Source organism: Limanda limanda, chromosome 9 (assembly GCF_963576545.1).
Source record: "Limanda limanda chromosome 9, fLimLim1.1, whole genome shotgun sequence".
NCBI lineage: Eukaryota > Metazoa > Chordata > Actinopteri > Pleuronectiformes > Pleuronectidae > Limanda > Limanda limanda.
Window position 1 is genome coordinate 18,907,854 of NC_083644.1, and position 23,846 is coordinate 18,931,699.

At 46.3% G+C, this 23,846-nt stretch overlaps 1 protein-coding gene across 2 annotated transcripts; it reads right to left on the reverse strand.

Annotated features, from left to right (window-relative positions):
- Positions 1-838: 838 nt before the first annotated feature.
- prrc2c (proline-rich coiled-coil 2C) lies at positions 839-23,595 on the reverse strand. 2 transcript variants are annotated; one of them, XM_061077588.1, is made up of 35 exons: positions 23,228-23,595; positions 18,235-18,404; positions 17,908-18,082; positions 17,650-17,759; positions 17,207-17,332; positions 16,823-17,097; positions 16,353-16,432; positions 15,878-16,014; positions 15,541-15,628; positions 15,145-15,316; positions 14,421-15,063; positions 14,156-14,328; positions 12,663-12,915; positions 12,344-12,554; positions 9,606-12,260; positions 8,852-9,015; positions 8,598-8,752; positions 8,074-8,488; positions 7,881-7,966; positions 7,593-7,787; positions 7,252-7,506; positions 7,067-7,159; positions 6,814-6,915; positions 6,534-6,705; positions 6,130-6,345; positions 5,191-5,244; positions 4,983-5,104; positions 4,688-4,902; positions 4,328-4,559; positions 4,127-4,237; positions 3,734-3,928; positions 3,538-3,635; positions 3,209-3,335; positions 2,866-3,108; positions 839-2,762 (listed from the first exon to the last, which is right to left on the reverse strand). In XM_061077588.1, the coding sequence occupies exons 2-35, from the start codon at positions 18,347-18,349 to the stop codon at positions 2,511-2,513; spliced, it is 8,715 nt and encodes a 2,904-aa protein (XP_060933571.1). In that variant the 5' UTR covers positions 18,350-18,404; positions 23,228-23,595; the 3' UTR covers positions 839-2,510. The 2 variants fall into 2 exon arrangements, with proteins under 2 accessions (XP_060933571.1, XP_060933572.1); XM_061077589.1 differs by lacking the exon at positions 5,191-5,244.
- Between the last annotated feature and the right edge of the window lie 251 nt (positions 23,596-23,846).

The window sequence follows — 23,846 nt, forward strand, 5'->3', positions numbered from 1 at the left end:
CAAATATGTTGGTAGAGGAAATATTTTTGTACCGCCTTTGAGTCAGATGTATTATTGTTTTTCTGTTTTCTGTGAAGATATAAGTACACATTATATTTGAGGTCTGAAAGATGGAGAATGGTTTAACATCAGCAGCAAAGTGGGATAATTAAAGTATACTATTTACAACCCAAACACAGTACCATGTTTCACCTGTTTTATTAAATAAAGTGCTCGCTCACTCACTCAGTATGGATTATTGCATGCACTATACATTGTTGATGTTCAAAATCATGATGAAATAAACTTCTTCCTAAATTACAAGTTAATCTGGTTATTATGGCATTTTACACCTCAGAGATTAAACCCTATTAAAACCACTTCATTTGCAAGCTATACATTGTTATTTAAAAAATCTGGTTGGAGATGTTCCCAGTTTTTAAGTTGAACTGAGGGAGTAATTGGCATTTCTCATACTTCTTGACCTCAATACGGAATTTAAAAAGTACAATAATTATAATTTTATAATTATCAATAATTAAATAAAACAGAAACAGGGCTTAATACAATTGTCACTCATTTCCAATAAGCCTCAGGCATTAGATGGTAAATCATTTGTACTTTACATATTTTTGGATCAATTAGACGCGTTGCAAAGGTTTTCCTCATCTGAATGTGGTGACTAGTTAAATCTGAGAGGTTTCTATGTGTTGCAGTGCCATCTAGTGTTTAGAAGGGAGGTTGATTCTAGCTCTGGTATAAAGAAACAAATGCTTCACCTTAATTATGGAAAAGGCTTCAAGTAAAAACCAGACCTCACTGGACACAGATCAACAGTATATTATTTTTATTAGTTTCTGTAACCAAACCAAGAGAATGTAAATAAGACCGTACATCTTTTAATACAGCGATGAAACCCCTGTACAAGTACAACAAAAAAAAAACAAAATAAGAATCAAAAAAACAAAACAAAAAATTCATAACCCACCCTCCCTCCCTCATCCCTCCTCCAATGCAAGGACTCTTCCCCCAGCTGGGGTGGATGTGTGGAGGACAGCCTCCCCCCCTCAGGGTGCATACCGCTGTACATTTCTGAAGGACCCTCGTCACCACAACCCCGAGATGAGAGCATCGTGGGTGAGATAGCCAGCCGAGGTGAGGCAGAGACAGGAAACAGCACTGATTGCTCTCATCAGTAAAGACAACAAAAACAAAAAGTGTCCCTTCTGCCCATTGTTTTCTTCGTTCTGTCCTGTTCTTGTCCCCCCCCCCCCCCCTTAATGTGGGGGGTTGACACACGCACGCACACTCGCACTGAAAAGTTCTCTATTGTTTTAACAATCAACTCTTCGCCACTTCTATAACCTCTAAATAGCCCTATCCTGATTTATTCTACCTAAGGACACTGATTTCAGTCAATAGCAGCAGATCTGGGTGCTTTGCAGGGAAGTGTGTGTGTGTGTGTGTGTGTTTGTGTGTGACAGCGAGGATGGGTGTTAAAGCAGTGAAAGGTTGTGTGACAGTAGCCCCTAAACTGGAACAGCTGCGTGTAGTGATCATACATCCTCCATGTAATCCTGTAAATCCACTCAAAACCCTGCTGCCAAGGCAACAGCAATCCAAAAGGCTGCGACATCGCTGCGCTGCTTCAACCTTTGGCTAAATATACAGGAGAGTCCAGATACGAGGTTCCTCCTGATCCTACTGGAACCCGACACACACTCCAACACGTCAGTGATTCTCAGGCAAGAAGATGAGAGCAGAAGGCAGGAGAGCAAAGGCTCACAGGCAGACTAATCAATAAATCAATCCTTTAAGTCAATCAAATGCTGCGATTTTTCACATTACCATTCTGATAAAACAAAAAACAAAATGACAACATAATTTCTTATTTCACGTCTCTGTGCGGTGACTGTGGGTGAAACCGTTGAGGGAGCGTGTGCATGAGCACAAATCTCTGGATTGGTTACGATGGGTGATTAGGCAACAAAAAGTGTGCTTCACTACATACACTGAAGATTGTTTGGACTACAAAAACATCTGATTCATTCTTTCGTTAACGAAACAGGTCTCTCCTATAATACGCACGATACTATTTGGGAAAATAAAATAGGTACAGAAATCGAGAGCTATAAAAATGGCAAACTCAGCAGCAAAATCTCATCTCAAATTTTCTCTCTCCAACTCTCCTCTTATCTACCGTCACAGTAGATTTCTGTTGGACAACTTGTGCGGCCATTTGGTCGGCATCTAAACATGATGGAAGAATCCAACTCAAATGCCCCAACCTACAGTGGGACAAGACGGGGGGAGAAAGAAGAGGAATAGGAATATATATATATTTATATATACGCAGGGCAGTGCCTACTCTCAGTAACCACTACCGTTTGGATCTCTACCGAACTCATCCTCCTCCCCCAAAATGTCCCCCATGGCAGATAAGAGGTGGTGACTGAGTGAATGGGGCTAGATTCTCTCTCCTCTTCTCTTCCATCCATTTGTATTGTCATCCGAGGACGGTCGGGAGCTCTTTACTTGCCCTCTTCTGGTTTGATGGCCTGCGGTTTTATGGGGCCAGTCCTTATGGGCTTGGCCGTGGAGATGGGGGGTTTGTCAGAATCGGGGCGTTCGCCTCCTGCCTGGTGGTTTTGGGCAGAGGTGTCGAGGGAGGGTTTTCCTCCCTGATCAAGTCGAGAAGCGTTGCTGACTTGCGGTGCCTTAAGCAGCTGCTGCTCTGCGAAGAACTTCTGAGTAGACTGGAGCACCTCAGCCCGCTGCTTTGCCTAGAGGGGGATAGAGGGAAAATACAAAAATGGTCAACCCACCCATCTCAGACTGGCCAAATGAACAAATCAGTATGACAAAAGATAAGAAAATTGAAAAGACCTTTAGGTCCTGTTCAGCCTTCATAGACCCATGTGGGCCTCTGGGTATAATCGAGGGACCAGGGGGTCCTCGGGAAAGATGCTGGCTGTGCTGTGGATACTGGGGTCGGGGATGAGGCATGAGCCCACCACCCATATTCCCAGACATTGAAGGGCCCATGGGAGACCGCTGAACACCTCCAGCGAATGAGTTGGCGTGAGGAGGTCGAACCAGAGGAGAAACTATGTTGGGCTGAGAGAGCATCTGAAAGGAAGAGGGAAAAATCAATGCATCCTTTTACATTCATGTTTAAAACAGGTGCATTTTACAAATAGTCAAAATAAAATTCATGTAAATAATATACCTGAGGGTTGAACTGTCCAGGGAAATGCTGCGCCATCCTCATCCCGGCAGAGTTGGGTGGAAACTGCTTCTGGTACAATATGCTGTTCATCTTACTGGACTGGCTGCTAGGAGAGGTGGAGCTGGCCCTGCAGGCAAACCGGCAGGATATTTAAAATTGTGTGTACAAGATTAATTACAATAAAAACACAACTCACAATGTGCAGAATTTCCTTGCAAACAAAGTTTGCCACTTCAACTTGTTTTGATTCTGTCCATTTTTGACCTTTTAAGAAGTCAGGTTTGGTGTGTGTTTGTCAGTTAGTGTGAGGATGTGCTTTGGGGTTGTACCTGTAATGACTGGAGTTGGGCGTTGTGCTCCTGGCTCCAGGAGGAGTTCCAGGCTTCACGTCCATCCCACTGCCAAAGAGTTTAAGATCCATGTCCATCTGCAGAGTGTCATAACACAGGAACATACACTTTAAAAAAAGTCATAACCAACCTCTTGATTCAAACAGAGTCACACATGTACACACTACTACAGTACCTTGCTGGTGGGTGGCGGCATCATGTTGTGGCTGGGGCCCATGATGCTGCGGTACGCCTGGGACACTGGAGGCTGTCGGTTGATGTTGGGGGGCTGGGCCTGAGGCGGCGTGGGGGGCAGTGCCAGGAGGGGCTGGCCTCCACCAGAGCCATAGTTCGACATAGACAATTGGGAACCAGGGTGAGGGACCGTCACCTTGAGGGAAATTAGAGAAGCACAAGTGTTTGAAACTGAGAAACAAACAATTTACCGATTTATATAAACAACAGAAACTTGCGCTTTTTCACAACATTGGAAATCAAACACGTGGAAGTTTGATAAGTGGTAAAATGAATAAAGCTATTCACAAGGATTACAAACATTACAATTCCATTATGTTTGCATGTGTGTTACCTGTTGCATTGCTGAATTGGGCGACTGAGTGTTGCTGTAGTAGCTACTCTGGCCATGTTGTTGCACCTGCCCCGAGTACATGTTTGAATGCTGATTCATCCCCTGTCGAGCCTGAAACAAGAAACGTGTCAGATGGAAGCCATACAGTGGGCTCAGTATTTTATGGTAAAGTGAAATGTTCCCTGGGAGCGCTCTGGTTACCTGCAGCAGGTGTGTGTCAATGAGCTGGGAGCCTCCCATGCCGGAGGGCTGGTTGAGCTGCGGCTCAAACAGAATGGGAATGTGCTGAGTGGATGACTGCTGCTGATAGGCCAGGTTGGACTGAGCCTTGCCCATGTCAGGTGCTTGCACGCTGGCGTAGCTGTGCAGAGATGGTCCTGACAGCATCATGGAGGCCTGGGACAGGCTGCTCTGCATGAATGCCTGCTGAGACCTGAGGGAAGACACATCAGCAGGATCAGATGACAGGAACAATGGCGCCTCGGAGCAGCGAGACTGGCCCCTCTGTGCGTTTCTGTTGTGAGGAGAGAACTCAGTGTCCTGCGGTGGGTCTCGTGTTACCTGTAAGGCTGCAGCGAGGAGCTGAACAGATCTTGTGGCTGGGACACTGGAGGTCCAGCGCCGAGTCCTAGCTGGGGCTGGTGTGTGTGTTGGTGCGCGTGTTGGTGCGCATGTTGGTGTTGGTGTTGGTGTTGATGCTGGTGCTGATGCTGGTGCTGAGGCTGACCTTGCAGTGGAGCGTAGATGGGGATGGGAATCTGCTGCACTGCTGTTGGCTGAGGTGGGAAAAACAGGTTATTTCTATCATCAAGGTTTAAGCATTCCTGCACTGAATTCTCAAAAAGTAAAACGCTACCTGTGAGAGCCCAGGCTGGAAGCCTTGCTGCTGTGCCAGGGAGGGAGGAGCCAAGCGAGGGTGGGGGCTGCTGAAGAGGTGACTGGTGTCCATGTAGAATGCTGGAATCTGAGCTGCAGAACCTGGACATACAAGAAATAAAATATTAGTGACAACCAGCAGACATGCAGTTCTTCAAATATGAAACTATAGATCAGGGGTCACTAACAGGTGGACCGTGGTTGGCGTCCGGACCCAGAAGCCGTCCCGTACTGACCCGGACCTACAGCCAAAACAGACGCTTATAATTTAAAACCTGACGGGGAGCTTCTATTTGTAACCGGTGCAGCTTTTGTGGTCTTAACGATAGTGGTTTAGCAGATGAGGAAACGCAGAGACCAATTGCGTGCGAGTTAAACCATCCCACGTTATACTACTCTACCAATCAAGTCTGTGCATTCCAGGCGGTTAACATTGCGACTCTACAGTGCAGACAGATAGAGTTAGAGGCAAGTTACACATGAAAAGACGGTAGAAAGAAAAAGAAAGATAGCGATAAAGGTAGAGAAAAAAAAAGGGAGAGAAACAGAGGAGTGAGACGGAGAAAGTTGAGAAACAGAGGAGTGAGACGGAGAATCTGTAAAACTGGTTGAGACTTTTGAGTCAAGATGTGAAACAGAAAAAATGAAATTATAGCTTTTCCTCCCTTTATTTTTCTGAAGTTAAGCCTTTTATTTGAACATGCACAATTTTCACATTTTATTTATTTTGTCTTATTTTCAAATGCAGTCTTACTTTTATTTAGTTAATGAGAACTTTCTACATATCTGCAATCATACATATATGTTCAGTTCTATGTTACGTGACAATAAGTATTGTCAAAAAGTTTTTGAATCGTACTGAATTCATTTGATTTGACAGTCAGGTTGTGAGTACATGCAGATGTTGATACAACTACTAGGCTACTTAAATATATATTACACTTAATAGTTTGACATTATGATCTTCCAGACCTTTGCTTCAAGAATTTTTCTCTAACTTGACCTCTTAAAATGTTAGTTGAATACCCCTGCTATAGATGAAACAAACTGTGAACTTTCGGGGCTAAAACGATTTCCACTAAATGACGATGAGTAGAATGCAGGAAACAGTGCCATGTTAATCTCACCTGCTGCAGACTGGGAGACGTACACCTGTGGGGTCTGCTGCTGGGGCAGGAGGGCAGGCACGCAGCCCAGCTGAGAGAAGCTGCTGCTGCTGCTGCTACTGCTGGAGCACAAACTGCCACCCTGCAACTGTTGGGGCTTCACCTTGCAGATGTTTGGGGGGTCAGAAGCTGTGGTGGTCTTGGTGCTGAGAGAGGACGTTGTGTAGGTGGCAGATCCTGCAGGGTGGAGGTAAACATATGGTGCAGACACAGAGTCATGATGGGGGCCTGTATACTACTGATGCACAACAGGAAATGCCAAAAGAAAATAAATCAGTAACTTCAGTGCTGAACATCAGCAGTGTGTGTGTCAACAGACAATATGGAGGGAAATGAATGCTAAATGCAAGTCGAGCTGTTGTTACCTGACAGTGAAGTGCTGGGAGTAACAGAAGCCACAGGGATCTGAGGCATGGAGGCCGAGGAGAAGGAAGAGTACGAGGATGCACATGACGTGATGGGGGACGAAGAGGAGGTGACCGCAGAATTCTTCTCCAGACTCGGGGAGTTTTCCCAAGCTTTGCGAGCAGATTCCATCTGTACAGGAGACAGAAAGACGTCAGCTCTCATTAAAACGTTAGAGAGGAGAAGAGTATTTCATAGGGAAATGTTTGTTTCCTGGAATGTGTTGTACTATCTGTGTACCTTGAGTGTTAGGTCAACAGTAGCAGGGGAGACAGTGCTGAGGCTGGAGCTCTGCTGCAGGGTCTCTCGCCTGGGAATGGGCAATGAATGAGGCAGTGCCACCTGAGACAAAAAAGAAAGGAAACCACACATTTACAGAATGTTAAATAATTGGAATTAAAAAAATGTTTTATACACAACCGAGTGTACTCATTTATTCAAATCAAAATGAAGGATGAACAAGGTTTTCTCAAGTGTAAGGATGTCAACTCACATTTGCCACCAAACTTTCTTCTATTTTGTTGACTCCTGTAGGAACACTATCAGCCAGTGAGGAGGAGGGGGCGGTGTAGTCAGTGACAGATTCCTGAGATGGAAACAAACAATTATAATCACAAACTAACACGTTATACTACGAGTACAGATAGTTGAGGGACAGTAATTGTGATAGTGACATACCTTTGAGTTACTGATGAACTCTGCTGAGGGGACTGTAATCATGCCCTCAATGTCTCCCAGCTCTGGTACAGCAGTGTCACTGGTGGGAGGACTGGGTTCGGTGGCTCTGCTGACGCCTCCTCCAGGAACTCCTCCCTCCATGCCCTCGCCTTCTACTCCACGTGCGTCTTTGGCCTTGCGGTTCTTAAGAGAACGCTCCTTACCAATGGGACCTGGCTTATATTCCTTGGTTTCCACTGGTTCCATTTCAGGAAGCTGGGGAGGAAATGAAGTCTGTAGCAGAGTTCCACAAAACTAATATGAATCTGGATTGTGTAAGCATGAGCAGAAAGGAGTGTTACCTTCTGTGTTTTGATTGGGCCAACTCGAGGTTGCTTCTGTCTCTGTTCTTTGGGAGCAGGTAGTTTGTTTTCAGAGCCCATCTCCATCAACGCTGGAACTCCATCACTGTCTGTGCTGCCTGCAGATGATGGTGCTCCAAACTGAATACTGTCGATCGCCAACTCTACACTGCCCTCAGCTCCTGGCTTCACACCCTAAAAAGGAAAATGACAAAACATTTACATTTCATGATTTATCATACAGCAAGTGGATGCTGCTGTCACAAAACACAGGCACATTTTGCCTACCTCAGAGGAGACCGTGCCCGTGAAGGAGGTGAGAGGTTTGTTCCAGGCGCTCACAGAAGGCGGCTGAGGAGGGCTGATTGGACCAACTGGAATACACAGATTGGATTTTTTAGAAAACAGGCCAACAGATTCACTCCTGAAGAGACATTTTGATAAATACATTCAAGTTGTCAACATATACTTATCCACTCACGCTTCTTCACATCAGGAAGGACAGTGGAGCCCGCAACCTTGTTGTCCCACAGCTCTGTACCAAGAGTGATGTGCGTCTGGGTGGGTACGGGGGGAAGGTTTTTGGAGGTGAAGTCCACAGCAGCAGGGGGGATAGTGGGCAGAGGAGCCACCGTTCCTTCCAGAGTCTGAGGGGATGCAGCAGGCTGGGTCGGGGGCAGGTGAGGATGCTGGGGGACAGCAATGGTAGGCTTCTGTTGGGCCTGGGGAGTAGAGGCTGCAGCACTCTGAGGCTGAGGCTGTGAGGCCTGTTGTTGATGTTGATGTTGTTGATGCTGCTGCTGCTGTTGTTGCAGTGATTGTTTTTTAGCAAATCTTGGTGGCAGCTTTCCTCCTCCCCCTCTGCCCTTCTCACCGGAGCCCTTTTTACCCCAGTTCTGTAAGAGTTGTAACTTTATTAATACAATATATTATACACACAGCTCTTTCTCAACTAAAGTAATACACTGCTGTCAAATGATATGTTTTGAAATTCCCTGTTCCTACCTGGGGTGTCTGCTCTTCCTTTTTCCGTTTCTCCTCATCCTGGAGGCGTTTTTGTTGCTTGCGCGAGACCACCTCTGTGAAGCCGTCATCAACGGTGCTGGACTGCTGGTCCTCTGTGGTGGTGACCTCTGGGTGGTCGTCAATGATCACAACACCTTCAATGACCAGACAACAAGTTTTTTTTTTAGATAAAAAGCATCTAGACAAGTAGATTCCGGGCCCAACAGTATCAGAGAATACATGTTTTTACTTACTGGCATAATTGTTGAGATCAAACTGAGAAAGAGCATTCTCCTTGGGCTTCTTGGCGACCTGTTTGGTCTCATCTTTGCGACGGGCAGACTGCTCCTTCGAAGGTCTTTGGGCTCCTCCTCCAGCTGTTGATGCTGATGCCTCTGAGTTCTGGTGGGCTAAAGGGCTGTTGGTTTGATATGTTGAGACAGAAGTAAAAATTTAGATTAATCACAAGACACTGTTACAAACCAGTCAGTGACATCAGTACTGACATTAGAGTGGATGTAAACAAGGCCTGAGAAAATAAGAATGCTCATGTGTAAAAAAGGACTGACTTGGAATCTGAACTAATCTGAAAGAGATCTCATTTGCAAACGGAGAACTAAGCCTCTTTATCTTTTTAACATCCTCTGACTGAAGGAGTAAACAAAGAAGCTACTGGACAGGAAGTGTTGACGATAAAAGGTAAAAAAAATTCTCTGTGTACACAGACTATAAATACCACCACACTGATTCCATATTTAACCAAACATTTTAACGGCTAATTATAGTACACTAGAGGATAATTCTTAAACACATTCCAATCTTCACAGCTTATCGAGGTACGTAGATTGTTCTCCAGTATTATTTAGTGCAGTCATAAATTGGGCTGATTACTAATCAACAATTAGTTTACAAAAGTTGTGTGTGAATAACCCTTCCATGCAAGTGTTAATGGAAGCAGACAGAGTAAATGCCTAACATAAGACAAAAGCCTGATTGTTTCAAACTCACCCTTTGCGCCCTGCTTTGGGCCCTCCCCTTCTCTCCCCTTTGCCCCCAGTGTAGCCCCGGACTGGTTTGGCTCCACTGTTGACTCTACGATTCTGTCTCTCCGCCGGCCTCTGATTGGAGAAACTCCTCTTAGCTGCAGGAGCAACTTCACGTTTTGGAGTCACCCCTCCTTCAGGTGGGCTTTTATTGGGGGTCAAAGAGCCCTGAGGAAGTGCGGGTACCGCAGCAGAGGCACTGGTGGCTTCGTTAGCGGCCTCCGCTGCTCCTTTCCTCTCTTCTCGCTCTCTCCTTTCGTTGAAGTCGCTGCTTTCAGAAGCAGTCTCCCATTCCTCATTGGCTTGATCTGAAGAGTTCTGGTTGGACAGATCAGGGGACTTGGTACCGACCGCAGCGATTGTGGGGCTGCCCGTCTCAGGTAAGGACGCTTCTATAGTAGAGGGCAGGTCGGGTGCAGGCATAGTTGCTGCTCCTTCTGCAGGCACAGTAACAGAGGTTCCTGGAGCTCTGGACAGGGTTGGGGAAAGGGATATTGGGGCAGACCTAGCAGCAGTAGCAGGCACTGGGGGTAAATGGGAAGGTGGACTTGAGGCTGTTTCTCCACTACCCATCACAGCCGCCTCCCGCTCCTTCAAGCGTCTGAAGCGGGGGGGTTTATCTTGCCTGGGGGGGCGTGCTGGTCGGGATCTACGAGGCCTCTCTCGGCTACTCTGTGGTCCGTCCACAAATTTCTTGCCTTCAGACCTAGGTGGCCGTCGGTCATTGGGAGGATTGTCATATCTTTGGGCCGACTCCATTTCCTCAGGCCTAAATGTCTCCATGGGTTTAGAGGGCCACTGTGAAGAAGACTCTCTGGGCATTGGCCGTCTAAGAGGGGCAGAGCGAGGGCCACCACGTTCCCTTGCTACACCTCGTCTATTGTATAATCCACCTCTCCCTCGCCGAGAAGGTTCTCCTTTAGGAAGGAATCCTGGCTTGGGCCTATTTTCATCATCCACTCTGAATCCAGCCCTTTCTCCTGTTTGAGGAGGTCCAAAGCCCGGCTTGTGGGGCCCAGATCGGACCTCACCAGGGAGTTCTCGTCTCAGTGGACGGCTAGGTTTGGTGCTAGGTTCGCGGTCAGAGGGTCCGGTATCACTAGCAGACTCCCTCCCGCCTTCACTTTCAGAATCTGTATCTGAACCCCGTCGTCGTCTGCGTTTTGGAATAACCTCAAAGTCTGAGCTTTCACTGCGAGTTTCACTTTCTTCCCTATTGCGAAAGGCAGCAGCACCTCCCACTGCAGGTAAATCAGAGCGTGATCGGGGCTCTCTGTAAGGGTACTCTGCTCGACTCCTGCCGCGACCCCCCCTGTTGCGACCACTGTAAGTACCTCGGTAGCTGCGTCCTCTAGCGTAATACTCCCCTCTGCCACGTCCTTTGAAACTTGGATCAACAGGCCACTCTCTATCTCTGTCCTTGTCCATGTCCCTGTCCTTGTCCATGTCCCTATCCCTAACCATGTCCCTATCCCTAACCATGTCCCTATCCCTAACCATGTCCCGATCTCTAACCATGTCCCGATCCCTAACCATGTCCCGATCCCTAACCATGTCCCTATCCCTAACCATGTCCCTATCTCTAACTATGTCCCTGTCCCTAACCATGTCCCTATCCCTAACCATGTCCCTATCCCTAACCCTGTCCCTGTCACGGTCTCTCTCTCTGTCCTCCCGTCGGTAGGCACGCGGCGGAAGATTGGACTCTTTTCTGGAAGGCAGTTTGGGTTCTGGATGTTTGTCATTGCTGGGTGGTTTGTCTGCTTTCTCTTCCTGAGAAGAAGAAGTAGGAGGACCCGATGAAGGCTGAGAGTCTCTAACTCTCTGATGGCCAGTCGATGTTTCCTCAAGCTCTGTAGATTCTCTCTTCGCTTCACTCTGAGGTCTGCAGCCCTCAGACAAAACAGCAGCTGCAGTAGGAGCCTTGGATGACTGATCTTTTTTGGATCTTTCTCCCCTTTCCCCTCTCTCCAGTCTGTCCCCTCTCTCGTGACGCTTCTCTCTCTCTTCTCTTTGCTCCCTCTCTTCTTTCATGTCCCTTAGGACAGGTTTCTTTATTGGCCCAGACCTGCGGACTGGTCTCTCACCACCTGGTCCTTCTCTGCGTCCAGCCCCTGATCTACCTCCCCAGCGCAGCTCAGCTTTCTGCTTGCTGGGGACTGGCAGAGGCAGCTTCTCTTGTTTGTGTAATCCATCAGCAGGAGGTGTAGCCCTGTGGTTCGTCACTGTAGCCTGGGAGTAGAGTTCATTTTGGAGCTTATCTTCAGCCCTTTCCCCTGTGTCCTGTGGCTCTAGGGACTTCGTTCCCAGGGGTAGCCCATCAAACCTAGGCTCATCAAGCTTGAGGGAGTTACTGGAGCCCTGGGAGACGCTCCTTTGGAGCATAGCTTGACCAAGAGCCTCTACTTCCTCCCCACTCGGTAGGCCTGGTTCCTCAGAATCAAAAGCTGAGACTACAGGGAGGTCTAGAGGCCCAGATAAGTCCTCTGGGCCCTGGGTAAATGCTGACAGGGACTCAGGAGGGTCCCGGAAGAAGTTACTCTTACGAGAGTCCAATGCACTATGGTCCTGGGGGTATATAGCTGGGAGAACTCTATCTAGATCCAGACTAGAGTCGATTCTGTAAAAGAAAAATATAGATGCATCACATGTTTAAAATAAAGGCTTCCATGTAAGCCGAACATTCTCATAAATATCCTTTACCTCTGCTCCTTGGTATCATTGTGTCCTTTTGGAGGAGTTACAGAACGTAAAGGCTCCGATTGTGGGTATGGGTCCGATCCCCATACCATCCGTGAGTCCGAGGGAAGGCCATGGTCACGAATTGGCCGGGTCAAGTGGTCAAAGGAGTCTGAGCTGGAGCTGGAGTTGTCACCAGGCTCTCTGCGCACAATCTGCTTTGGAGGCATTCGCCCTGAAATGCATGAGAGTGACCTTGAACATGCAGTCTGACACATATATCATCATAAACCTACGTACTCATTCAGTAAAGTCTACATTCATATTCAACATGTTTCCCTACCAGGGTGAATATTAGTTGGTATGTCCATTGGAGGACGTCCTGACATCATGCGAGGGTCCATGTAGGACTGCATCATTAGCCAGCGGGGGTCAAAGCCCATGGAGGCCAGGTGCTGGTGGTGGGGGCCCATAGGTTGATAGATGGAGCGCTGTTGCTGTTGTTGCTGCTGCGTAGTTGGAACAGTGCCACCACCTGATGGGGACACAGAGCCCCCACTCTGCTGTTGCTGCCATTGTTGCTGCTTCATCTGCTCCTGAAAGACGAAAGAGTAACAGTAAGCCGATTAAAGTTCATTGTTTTTTTAAGGATACACACAGTACAATACAGTTGGGCAGTCAAATTTTCTCTATTATCCCATTTGAATTTAAAATAATTATTTAAAATTACATTTCTAATTAAATGTCATCTATTATTATGTACCATGTATACAGCAGTGTTGCTCCTCTAGAGATTCAGGGTCTCATGTTGACATCACACCAGCAACAGTGCATCTATTACTTGAGTTTCATGTCTTTATGTGTAGTTTGTCACAGACGCATGATTTGGAGGGCAGTTTTGTTTTCTTGGGAACGCTTTCTTTTCTTTTTTGTGTGCATAGCGCTCTTTCTTGGCAGAAGGGTTAACTAAACCATGTTGTTAACTGTAAAAAGAGGCACCTTGTTTGGACAACAAATGTTACATTACATTTAATTTAGACGACGCTTATATCCAAAGCGACTTACAATAAGCGCATTTAACTGTGAGGGTACAAACCCAGAACCCCAAGAATCAAGTAAGTACATTAACTAAAAAAGCCAAACAGCTAAATGCAACGAAACTAAATTTTAAAAAAATCGATTATTAGACATCTTGTTAATATAGGTGTAGTCTGAAGAGATGTGTCTTTAGCCTGCAGTGGAAGATGTGTAGCAAAGAGTCGTGATTTTGTTGAGTGGCTAGCTGTCCCTCGCAGTGGGTGAGCAGCAAGCCGATTGGCAGATGCAGAGTGGACGGGCTGGGTGGTAAGGTTTAACCATGTCCTGTGTGTGAGCAGCAGATCAGTGATGCAGCCGACCCATGCTCCACACCTGTGACCTGCGCACTACATTTCCAATGCATTTAGAAAATGAATGAAAATAAACATTTGAATAGTAAATAAGCATTCAAAATGTATTGATTTTTTTTAATATTCAAAGACTAATGTTCGACCACAAGACTTTAAATGTGTGCATTAAGAACGTAAATGTCCTCAAAATACTGCTCTCAGTACACTATCCCCCCACGTGCACTTCAGGCCTGAATTGATGAGCAGATTCACAATGAAAAATATGTTATTAACCTTTAAGGTACTTCTTACATTTCTTATGTTGAAGTGGAAGATCAAACTAAAAATCAACATCCAAGTCCCTTTCAGATTAAAGAAAAAAGCCCACTACCTAGAGCCCGGCTTCATTGATTTAACCAGCAACACTTAGGTCTTTGTAACTGAAGAAGCTGAATGTGGACACTCTTACCTGCTGTCTGAGGAAACGGGGTGGCAAAGATTTTTGAAACTGTTTGGAATAGCCTGAGGTGAGAGATGGACGCATAGCAGCAGCTGCTTCTCCCTCCAGCTGTGGGGGTGCCACGGAGACATCCTCACCAGTTGGTGTGTCCATGTGAGGCAGAGACAGGTGGAGCTCATCCACTGCAGGAAAACAAAACCAATAGTATTGGGATTTATGACTGAAACCATATATCATTTTCAAACAACTTTGAGATGAGGTCAATATTGCTCACCTCTGTTGTCCTCTATGTTGAAATAGTCTTGGATAGGCACTGTTGTCCGGTCAGCCTGGTCTTCCTCCATTAGGGGGCCGACCTCAGCCAAAGAGCTCTCTTCCTCGCTCTCAGGTTCCGGAGCAACGACCACAGGTCTCTGGACGGGAGGGCTGGGCTGAGGAGGCAAGTGAACCTCCTCCTCGGCTATTGGTTCAACTTTCTCCAATTCTGGCTCTATCCTCTCCTCAATCTGAACCACCTGCTCTGGCAGAGGGGCTTGCATTGGTTCTTGCGATTGTGAAACTGGGACCAAAGGTACAGGACTGGATACAGGAGAAGGAGCTGATAAGGGGGCAATCTCAGGGGCAGCTTCTGCCTCATTGGTGGTGGACTGAGCAGGGGAGGATTTGCCCTCTGTTGCCTGGCGGTGTTTTTCATTGAGACGTTTGAGTTTTTCTGCACAGGCCGCAAGCCTCTGTTCATCCATCCGCCGCTCCTCTTCATCTCTCCTACGCCTCGCTCGTTCTACAGCTTCAGAAACTTCTGACGGCTTCTTGCGCTTCTGTCTCCAGGCCTCAGGGTCCTCATCGGCACCAGGTGCTGATGCAGCCTGTGGCTTGTTCCCCCGTGGAGCTGCTCCACTAACAGAACGACTCCCAGCCTGGAGAATAAAGATATTATTACCAACACAGACTTCCCATATTGCTGCTAAATTGATCAGCGTGCACTTGTCCAGCTCTACCTGGTGGTCTTGTGAAGCAGTTGATTTACTGTGCTGCCCGACACCGCTAGGTGATGGTGCTCTCGGATCTACGTTGTCTGCCCGCAAGGTCTTGTTGCCCCCACGGTCTTCAGACCGCTCATGACCTTCTTTTGGCCGAGGTCTTATACGTTCAACTTTCCCCATCAAACCCCTGAAGAAGAATATCAACATGATTAGAAAAAAACTGGTTCTTCCAACTGGTTTCCTAAAGTTGATATTCAAACTGTAGTTTTATGGAAACTTTCTGCAGGTAGGATATCTACAAATATAAGAAATGCTTTGATAAAAAAAAACTGTTATGCATACTAGTAGGGACTGAATTGGCCAATTACAGAAAAGCAAGGCATGTTTAAATATTAAGCTCAAGATACTCACCAGTTTTCTCCTTTTTCTTTAGCAGCTTGGTTTTCCTCATCGTCACTGAAGTTTAGTTTCTCTGTGTAGTCCACCTCCATCTGAGCTCCTGGAATGAGAAAGGGAAAGGGTTGAGGTTCGCTATTGGGCGGCTGTGGCCTTCGGCAAGATGCTGAACCCCTCATAGAAAAGAAAGTGCTGCTAATAGATGCACTTTATGAATGGGTGTGTGAATGGGTGAACGTCAAACTGTAATGTAAAGCGCTTTGAGTGATCAAGACAAGAAAACTTCTTTATAAATCCAAACCATTTATTTTAAACACTTTCTTTTTTTTATAAATAATGTGCTGTTACTGACCTGCCCAGCCCTCGTCTGTGTCAGCGTCCAAGATGTCCAGCTCCTTCAGCTCTGACGCACTGATGATTGCAGGCCTGTCTGGTTCCAGGCGCCAGGCCTGAGGCGGACCCTGCTGGGGTCGTGCTGAACGCGAACCTCTGAGCGACCAGTAGAGATGAAAGAAGAGACAAAATAAAGTACTAGAATATGAAGGAAGTGTCATATCTGTCTGACATGTACCAAAACTTTGAATGGAGGCAAATTATTTGTTGTATAAAGATATGAACAACGGTATTCTGTGTGACATTGTTAACGAAACCTGGGTGAATTTCTTTTTACAAATACTTGTTTTATTAAACTGACTAACTGGTTTGTTAATTATACAGGAAGAACACAAATTAGGATCGGTTTGTTAAATGGTCAAATTAAAGACAACTAAAACATTTATCTTTTCCCTAGAGGTATCTAGGGCTTAGTCATTAAGATGTGGACTCACTTTGCTCCATCTTGTGGTACAGGGTATCTGACGTTTGCTTGCCCGGCGCTTGCAGACAATTGAGGATAAGCGCTGAACATCTAAAAACACACATCACACAGGGTAAGGACAAGATAAAAACTACAGCTACATACTGTGAGGCCAGAAACATACTTGCTTTTAAATCACACGTTCACATAGGAAACCAGCTTGCTACTCAAGGATCCCTCTTGAGGGCAAAGCACGAAAAGATACAGGCTTCAGCTATTGGCTTGTCTATAAAAACTTCTTTTTAAATTTCCCCTACAATTCATATGCTTATTGCATCTAGCGTATGCATAGCGTTAGACAGAAAGAACCGCAACTCTAAATGAATGCTGGTTATGTAAGGCAGCCATCATAGAAACTTAAACCTGCAATTAAAAACAAGAACACTGCTGGCTTAGCTGTGATATTTCGAGTTCTGTTTAGAATATTAAACTGTGACTTACATAGGGTGGCATCATGCTCCTGAAAGCAGGATCAAACGGAGTTGGCACCCCAGCAGGAGGTTGCTGCCCCCCATTAAGTTTAGGCTGAGGAGGCCCACCATCCTTCTCCCTCTGACCGTCAGCGGTTACATTTCGGCCAGGGTCGTCAGCTTCTACAGGTGGTGTGGTGGTATCAAGGCTCGCACTTCCCTCCTCTGGAACCCTGTTATCCATCTCAGGAGGGCCGGGAGCAGTGATCAAATTCTTGCCTCCGCCCTCCCTCCAACTGCCAACATCTACCAGGACAGAGGGGAAAGAAGAATTTTTGATTTAACTTGGGTTCCTGGACACAGAACATTAACAGTGACCACTGAATGATGTTGATGTGCATGAGTGTGGGCGTACTTTGAGGTCTGAGGCTGGGGCCAGGTCCATAAGGCTCCTCCTCTTGACTGTCCCCTTTCTCTGCCTCACCAGCTGCTTGCAAGCTTGGAAACTCGTGGTGAAACTGGCTGCTCACACGAGGAGCTCCTGCACAACACACACGCAGGGTTATGAATGAATGGAAATCACAAGGTTGAATATAAAATAGTGACTTGCAGAGCAGCACTGAAAGATCGAATCCTCAGTTGTAAATCACCTCTTCCAGCATATCCGTACATTTATCAGTAATCAAATAGTCTGCAACCCATTAAGACGGCGAAGTGGTGTAAACAAGTTGAAGATATGGAAAATGTACTTTACAGTGTCACTGCCATCAATGCCAGGTGGAACCACAGCACTATGACAAAGGTAATATATATTGTAATAATAGGTGCAAAAGGGGAGCAAGTGGAGAGGATATTTACCGTCAAGCTGTGTCTGCTTGCTGTTGGCCCATGACCGGCTGCCCACGACAGGCGGCTCCGGTGGCGGGACCACTGCTGGTTTGACCTGCGGTGGGGGTGTATCCTGTTGCCTGTGGCACACAAGACACTCATAACTATAAAATCTTCATCTAATTTAGACATCCTATTTTTCCGTTGAGATGAGCTTCAGTAAATGGGATGTCACCTTCTGTTAGTATTTGAACACACAAACACACAAGCTCAAGTTACTCAATTTACCTCTCCCCCTCTGCCTCGTTGCGGGACGCCCAGCCACTACCGTCTTTGGGGACAATATTGACGTTGGGGTCGTTTCCCTTGTTCTCTGCCTTCAGGCTGGGCAGGTTGGCTGGAGGGGGCATGCGCCGACTGGAAGCCACCTTGCCCAAACTCTGGAGCCCATGTCTGGCAGCCACTGGTTGGAAGAAACAGCAAAATGAAGTTTTTAACAATGTCAGGCCAGGAATTTGACTATCCTTTGAGTTGATAATACATTTCTTTTATCTACTGCACACAGTTCTCTCATTAACTTTTTTTTTTTTTTTTTTTAAAAAGGAACCTGCTTACCTGCAGTCTTCTGGGTTTCCAGAGATTTGCCCTTGTAGGTATTGAAGAGGTTAAGGGTTGCATACTTTGTTTTGCCATCCTTTGCCTTTGTGCTCTGCCCTGACTTCTCGGACATTTCGCTGGATCCTCATTGAGTCTGGTCCTTTGGCCTTGCCACCAGAACCAGCCTCCTATAGAGCAGAGAGACGACAATGAGATCTATGATGAAACACTCAGTATGTGTGCATTAGCATGGGGAAAGGAGGGCTGCAGCCCCAGCTTGACATGTGGCCGCCAAACATCCGAGACGCAACATGCCAGCAGTGTTTTACATTGACAAAATCTAAATTTGTTTAATTACAGTATATCTGGTGTCAAGTAGCAATTTGTATTCCTTTAGTTGACTAGCTATGCACTAACCTAACTAGTACATATGGTACATGGTGCGTGGGATGGTGATGATGAAATCGGACAATGTTGGGGTTGGATCCGGATTTTGGGTTAGCATCAGTTTAATTTTGTAATATTATTATGTAAGTATTTTTAATTAAGCTGGAAGACCCACTGACTAGTGAGTGGGGGGCAGAAGGGACATTCTGCCTAATTTAGGAAATTGAGGGGTGACAAGAAAAGTGAGTAACAGTGAGTAAGAGTGAGTAGTACCAAGGACAGAGCATGTTCGGGCAGCAGTGTCTTTCCTGAGTCACACAGAGTTCATTTATTATTAACGTAGCAGTGGGGGAACAGTGTCTGTGTGTGTGCTGGGGGGAAGCTGACAGCTCTTATGAGCTCAGTCTCGAGCTGTAACTTGGCCTTCAAACATTTTTGCAAAGCAACATCCAGTGAAAGGGAAATCTGTCTTTTCAATAAAAAACAATAAAAGGACAATTGAGACACAAATGATCTGGATCATTCATTGTTGAAATCCAGGTTGAATGAGGATTCTACATTTGGCCAAGCAGACTAGCACAAGTCTGTGGGAATAATTTACACAAATCTGTTAGGTGAGACAGCTGCATTAATCGTCATTGAAAATCAATTTTAAAACCAAAATAGTCAGGTGCGGTAATGCTGCTTGAAGGATGGAAAGGGAGAAAATTTGAATTCAGCAAGAATACTTAATTTTAAAGCCCTCCTGTTGTGGAGTGAGTCTACCACAGTAGAAAAGAGATTCACTTTTTGGCCGTTGAGTGTGTTAGATAGGAAGCAAAGAGCGTTTCGTGGTGCTTCCGCCTCCGGTGTGTCCAAGATGTAACTCTCCTCTTGTGAAAGGTCAACTTCAAAAGGTCATATATGAGATCTTAAACATTAATGAAACATCTATTTCCCATGTAAAGATATGGTGCAGTAATTGCATCCTGAGAAGCCAACAGTCCTGTTTGTGTGTGTTGTAATATGAGATTTGTTTTGGTGGCCAGTCCAGGCACGTGTGCATGTTAGTTCATGCCAATTCCTCGCCATTCTGATTGGCAGTGATGTAAACAGGACACCCTGCTGGACACACACCATTTGGTCCCTTTTCCTCACGACGTGTCTATTAGAGCACAAACACTTTATGCACACCTGTCATCTGTCCACCGCACTACTGTTAAAGGGACCATATTTTACACCTTTCTGGGACTTAATTTGAGGTACTGGTACCCCTAAGATGATATATCAGTGGTTTAAAGTCAAAAAACTGCTGCACTGTGTATTTCCATGTCCTCTCTTCTGCCTCTCGATCAGCAACCTGTCTGCTTGGGGTGTCGCGTTCGGTTTGGAGGTGACGGGGAGTGGGGGTTTGGAGGCATGGTATCGCCTGGGTGGGGCTGAGAGACGAGTGTGATCCCAAAAGACAGATAGAAGTACAAAACGAGACATTCCTATAACATAATTCTGAGAATAGAGTGAGTGAAAAAGTCCGGAGTGACTGTTTTCATACTTTGAGGGTCCCTACTGATCCCCTTCAAGTTAATACGGATGGTAAAAGCCCAGAAAATGTATTTAACACAATATGGGCCCTTTAAACCCAAAACACTACAATTACACCCTCCTTTGATACACACAGCACGTCTATGCTAAGTAGGCTAATCATTGCCAACTAGCTAATAGTCATCATGGAAGTGTGCTGTGCTTGGGGATGCAGTGAGCATAGGATTGAAATAAGTTATAAAAATACATTTACTGAAGTGTCTCACACAGAGGCTCAAAAACTGATGAGAGCACATCCTGCAGATGAGATACGACTGATGCATTTCACTGGTCTGCACATCAGCTAGTTGGAGCAAAATTTTGGCTAAATTGTGCATTTATAGGCTGTTTTCACTGGGTTTCAAAGCACCCATAGATTGTATAGGCAACATGTTGCTGAGAATGCTAAGGGACGAGGGATCTGTGGAAGATGAGGCTTTGATTATGTGATGAGTGAGTGCAAAATAGTGTGCATAGGTCCGGCTATCAGAGGGATATGGGATAGATATGGGTGCGTTTGAAGAACAGTGCTACTTCCTGTGTGCACAGATGACATCATTTGATACCTGTCCAATCACGCCAGACCATATTCAGAGGTTGTCTGGGCCACATGTGTCCACATTATTTTAAAATGTGTGAATGCGATTGTGGTCCTGGCCACATTGAAGGACTACTCAACTGATGTTCTCTGCGTCAGTGGAAATACGTGCAGGCATCATTTAAACTGTAGCAACAGGCTATCAGGACATCATCCAAGAAACACTGAAGTCCCAGGTCACATTCAGAGGTGGTCTGGGATGCATGTGACCAAATTCTTTTAGCTGTGTGAACAAAAAGGCATCCATGGGCCACACTGATGGACCTCCTACTCAGCTGACTCTGACTCGCAACTGTTTCATTATGAACTGAAAATATGTTTACACTTTTACTCCTTTTCGAATACATTGATTTGTGGGAACAGTCACAATATTGATTTTCACTTTATAAATCCTAAAGATGTAACGCGTTGAGCCTTGATTGTATCAGATCTGTTCCTGCTCTCACACCTGTACTCTCAGACTGGTAAAAAAAAAAATCAAATCATAAGTGGTCACTCTTGACGCATGCAAAGACACAAACCTGTGATAAGATCGCTTGGCACAGATATTAATAAAAGGTCTTAACACGGCCATACATGCAATGAGGGGAAACCGAAGGGGCCGTGGACTATAAGTGTTGTCAGGTGATTGTGAGAGGGGGGGCAAGAAAAAGATCCCAGATTTGTCATCAAGCTCACAAAAGCATCACAGCCAACCAGTCTCAATCTCCACAACCCAACCTCCAGCAGGGCCCTTCACCCCTGGGGGGGCATTTCTTCTAGGCAAGAAACAGTTTTGAGTGCAAGTGCGCATGTGAACATGTTTAGAATATTTCTCATAAATTTAGGCTGACTAACGCAATAAAAATTGCTGACAATCTCCCATGCATCAAATCAAGTGGCCAGTAAAATGTGTTTTTCTGCCATGGGGGCAAAGGCTTTACAGCAGGAGATCCACCATCCTGCGTAGCAATATCTTTGAGATTGTTGCTCACCTAAATCATGGAGAAATTATCAACATATTGACATACAAGCCTCAGAGCACTAACTTGAAGATGTGATAGGAGGTGAAAATCATTCAAGCCATCATTCCTCACTAATACTACATGACCAGGCCTGTAAAAAGAAAAAACATCATACACGGTCCTTGAACTGACAGCACACATTCAGCATCCACCTACTAATCTTCAATTGGATCAGGGTGAATGCAGAGAGATCCTCCCCACATCTCCACCGCTGCTTACCATTTTTGGCTCAATTTTATTTATTCGCACGCAAAGCGAATAAATATTATTTGGGAGGGGGGGGCAGTCGAGGATTGGAAGACACTTAAGATTATTGTGGTGCTCCAGCACCAGGCCATCAATACCACTGAGATGGTCTCCCTTGGGACCTGCTGATGATTTCACTAAGCACATGAGAAACTGGAGAGTGGCTGAGTTTTCATTACCTTAATGTAAAATTTCTCCCTGTTCAAATTCATTTGTTGGTGCCAATTCTAGTTTGAGATATGCATTTGGGACCGCTTAAGGAAACTTAATCCAGCTGCATGCATAATGCACATATTACCCCCAAATCCATCTATATTTAAAGTCTGTATATTGAGGTGAGGAAAATAAAAAGGACACTCAAAGGTGCTTCTTGTCTTTAAATCAAAACCTGAGCTTTCCTGTAGATACTTCCACCTTCAGCTGCAGATCTCTGATACAGCCATGTTGCTGACTAGCCGATCAATAAACTACTTCTCCAATCCATACATGTCTGAATGGCCTCCCTAAAACGAGCCAGATGTGGACCCATTTGAAATGGATGCATATGGAAGAACGGCTCCATGTTGCCTAATGATAAATCACACCGGGTTTTCACACCCCAACTATGACAAAGTCCCGAAAACATGCACACGGTAAAAATGTGATACTTTAAGATCACATTTGTTCGATAAGCAAGGAGACGGTTGGACTTGCAAGGGAATTACTGAGCTCTGTCCTCATGACTCGTCAATAGAGACGTGATCGCAACGTGATTCGTTACAGGAATGTCTAGTCCCACCACAATCAAATCTTAAAGTGCTGTAGTATCGAGTCGTTTCAGCAAAATCTCAGCCATTGATAAATGTGCAGGCCATCCCTCTCCAGGAGCCGGACCCCCGGTGGGCTGGGTGGCTCCTGCCGGCTGCGGGCAGAGAGGCCCTGTGCGCCCGGGACTCAGCCACACCGGGACCACAAGCCACGTTCGCTGTGATGGAAGCTAAACTCAGAAACCTCCCGAATCCGACCAGCAGCCCGGGTTCAAGGCTGCATCCTGCGGGAACACGAGCAGGCCGCCGGCTCGCCTCGCTCGCACAGTTTCGTTTCTCTCGCCATCAAACCCACTTCCATCCCCTCAGTGGCCGCAGCGTGCTAACCAGCTAGCCCGGCGCCACCAGCAACACATCCGCTGCCGGTGAAACCTCCACATGCTCTCACCTCTCACGGAGCTCACACCCACCTGGTGCCTCCTTGGTCCCGGTCGGTTCCGGCTCGGCTCCGCTGGACCAGCCGGGGTCGGCCTCTGGTTCGCGGCGGAGGAGAAGTGTGTCTCGCCGGCGGATTACAAAAGCTGGCTAGCCCGCTAACCCAGGTCGGGCTAAACGCTGGTTAGCTACTTAGCTCGTCGGCTGCCAGCGAACCCGCTCTCCACATGCACGGCTGCGGTCTCGGGTCTCCTGCGCCGTCTCGGTCCGCCGCTCCGTCCTCGTGTCCTCGGCCGTCTCTGCGGGAAACCGGTCCTCAGTCCCCCGTGTCTCCGTGTATGTCCCCGCCCGTCCACTCGCTCCAGACCGTGTTCCTAGTTGTGTGAGGCCCCGCTCGCGCCTCGGCCTGTCTCACAATCAAAGATGGCAGCCCGGGGTTGCCAGATTTATGCCGGTTCATCCCCCGCTCGCAGCCTCCGAGCCGCCGGGCAGGTGATAGGTAGATAGATAGATAGATTACTTTATTCATCCCCGAAGGAAAATTAAGTTGTCATAGCAGCCGGTATATTTGAATACAATAAAAAACAATACAATAGAATAAAATTAAAAATATTGAGGTAGAAAGAATAAAAAAACAGAAGCACAAGATAAAAT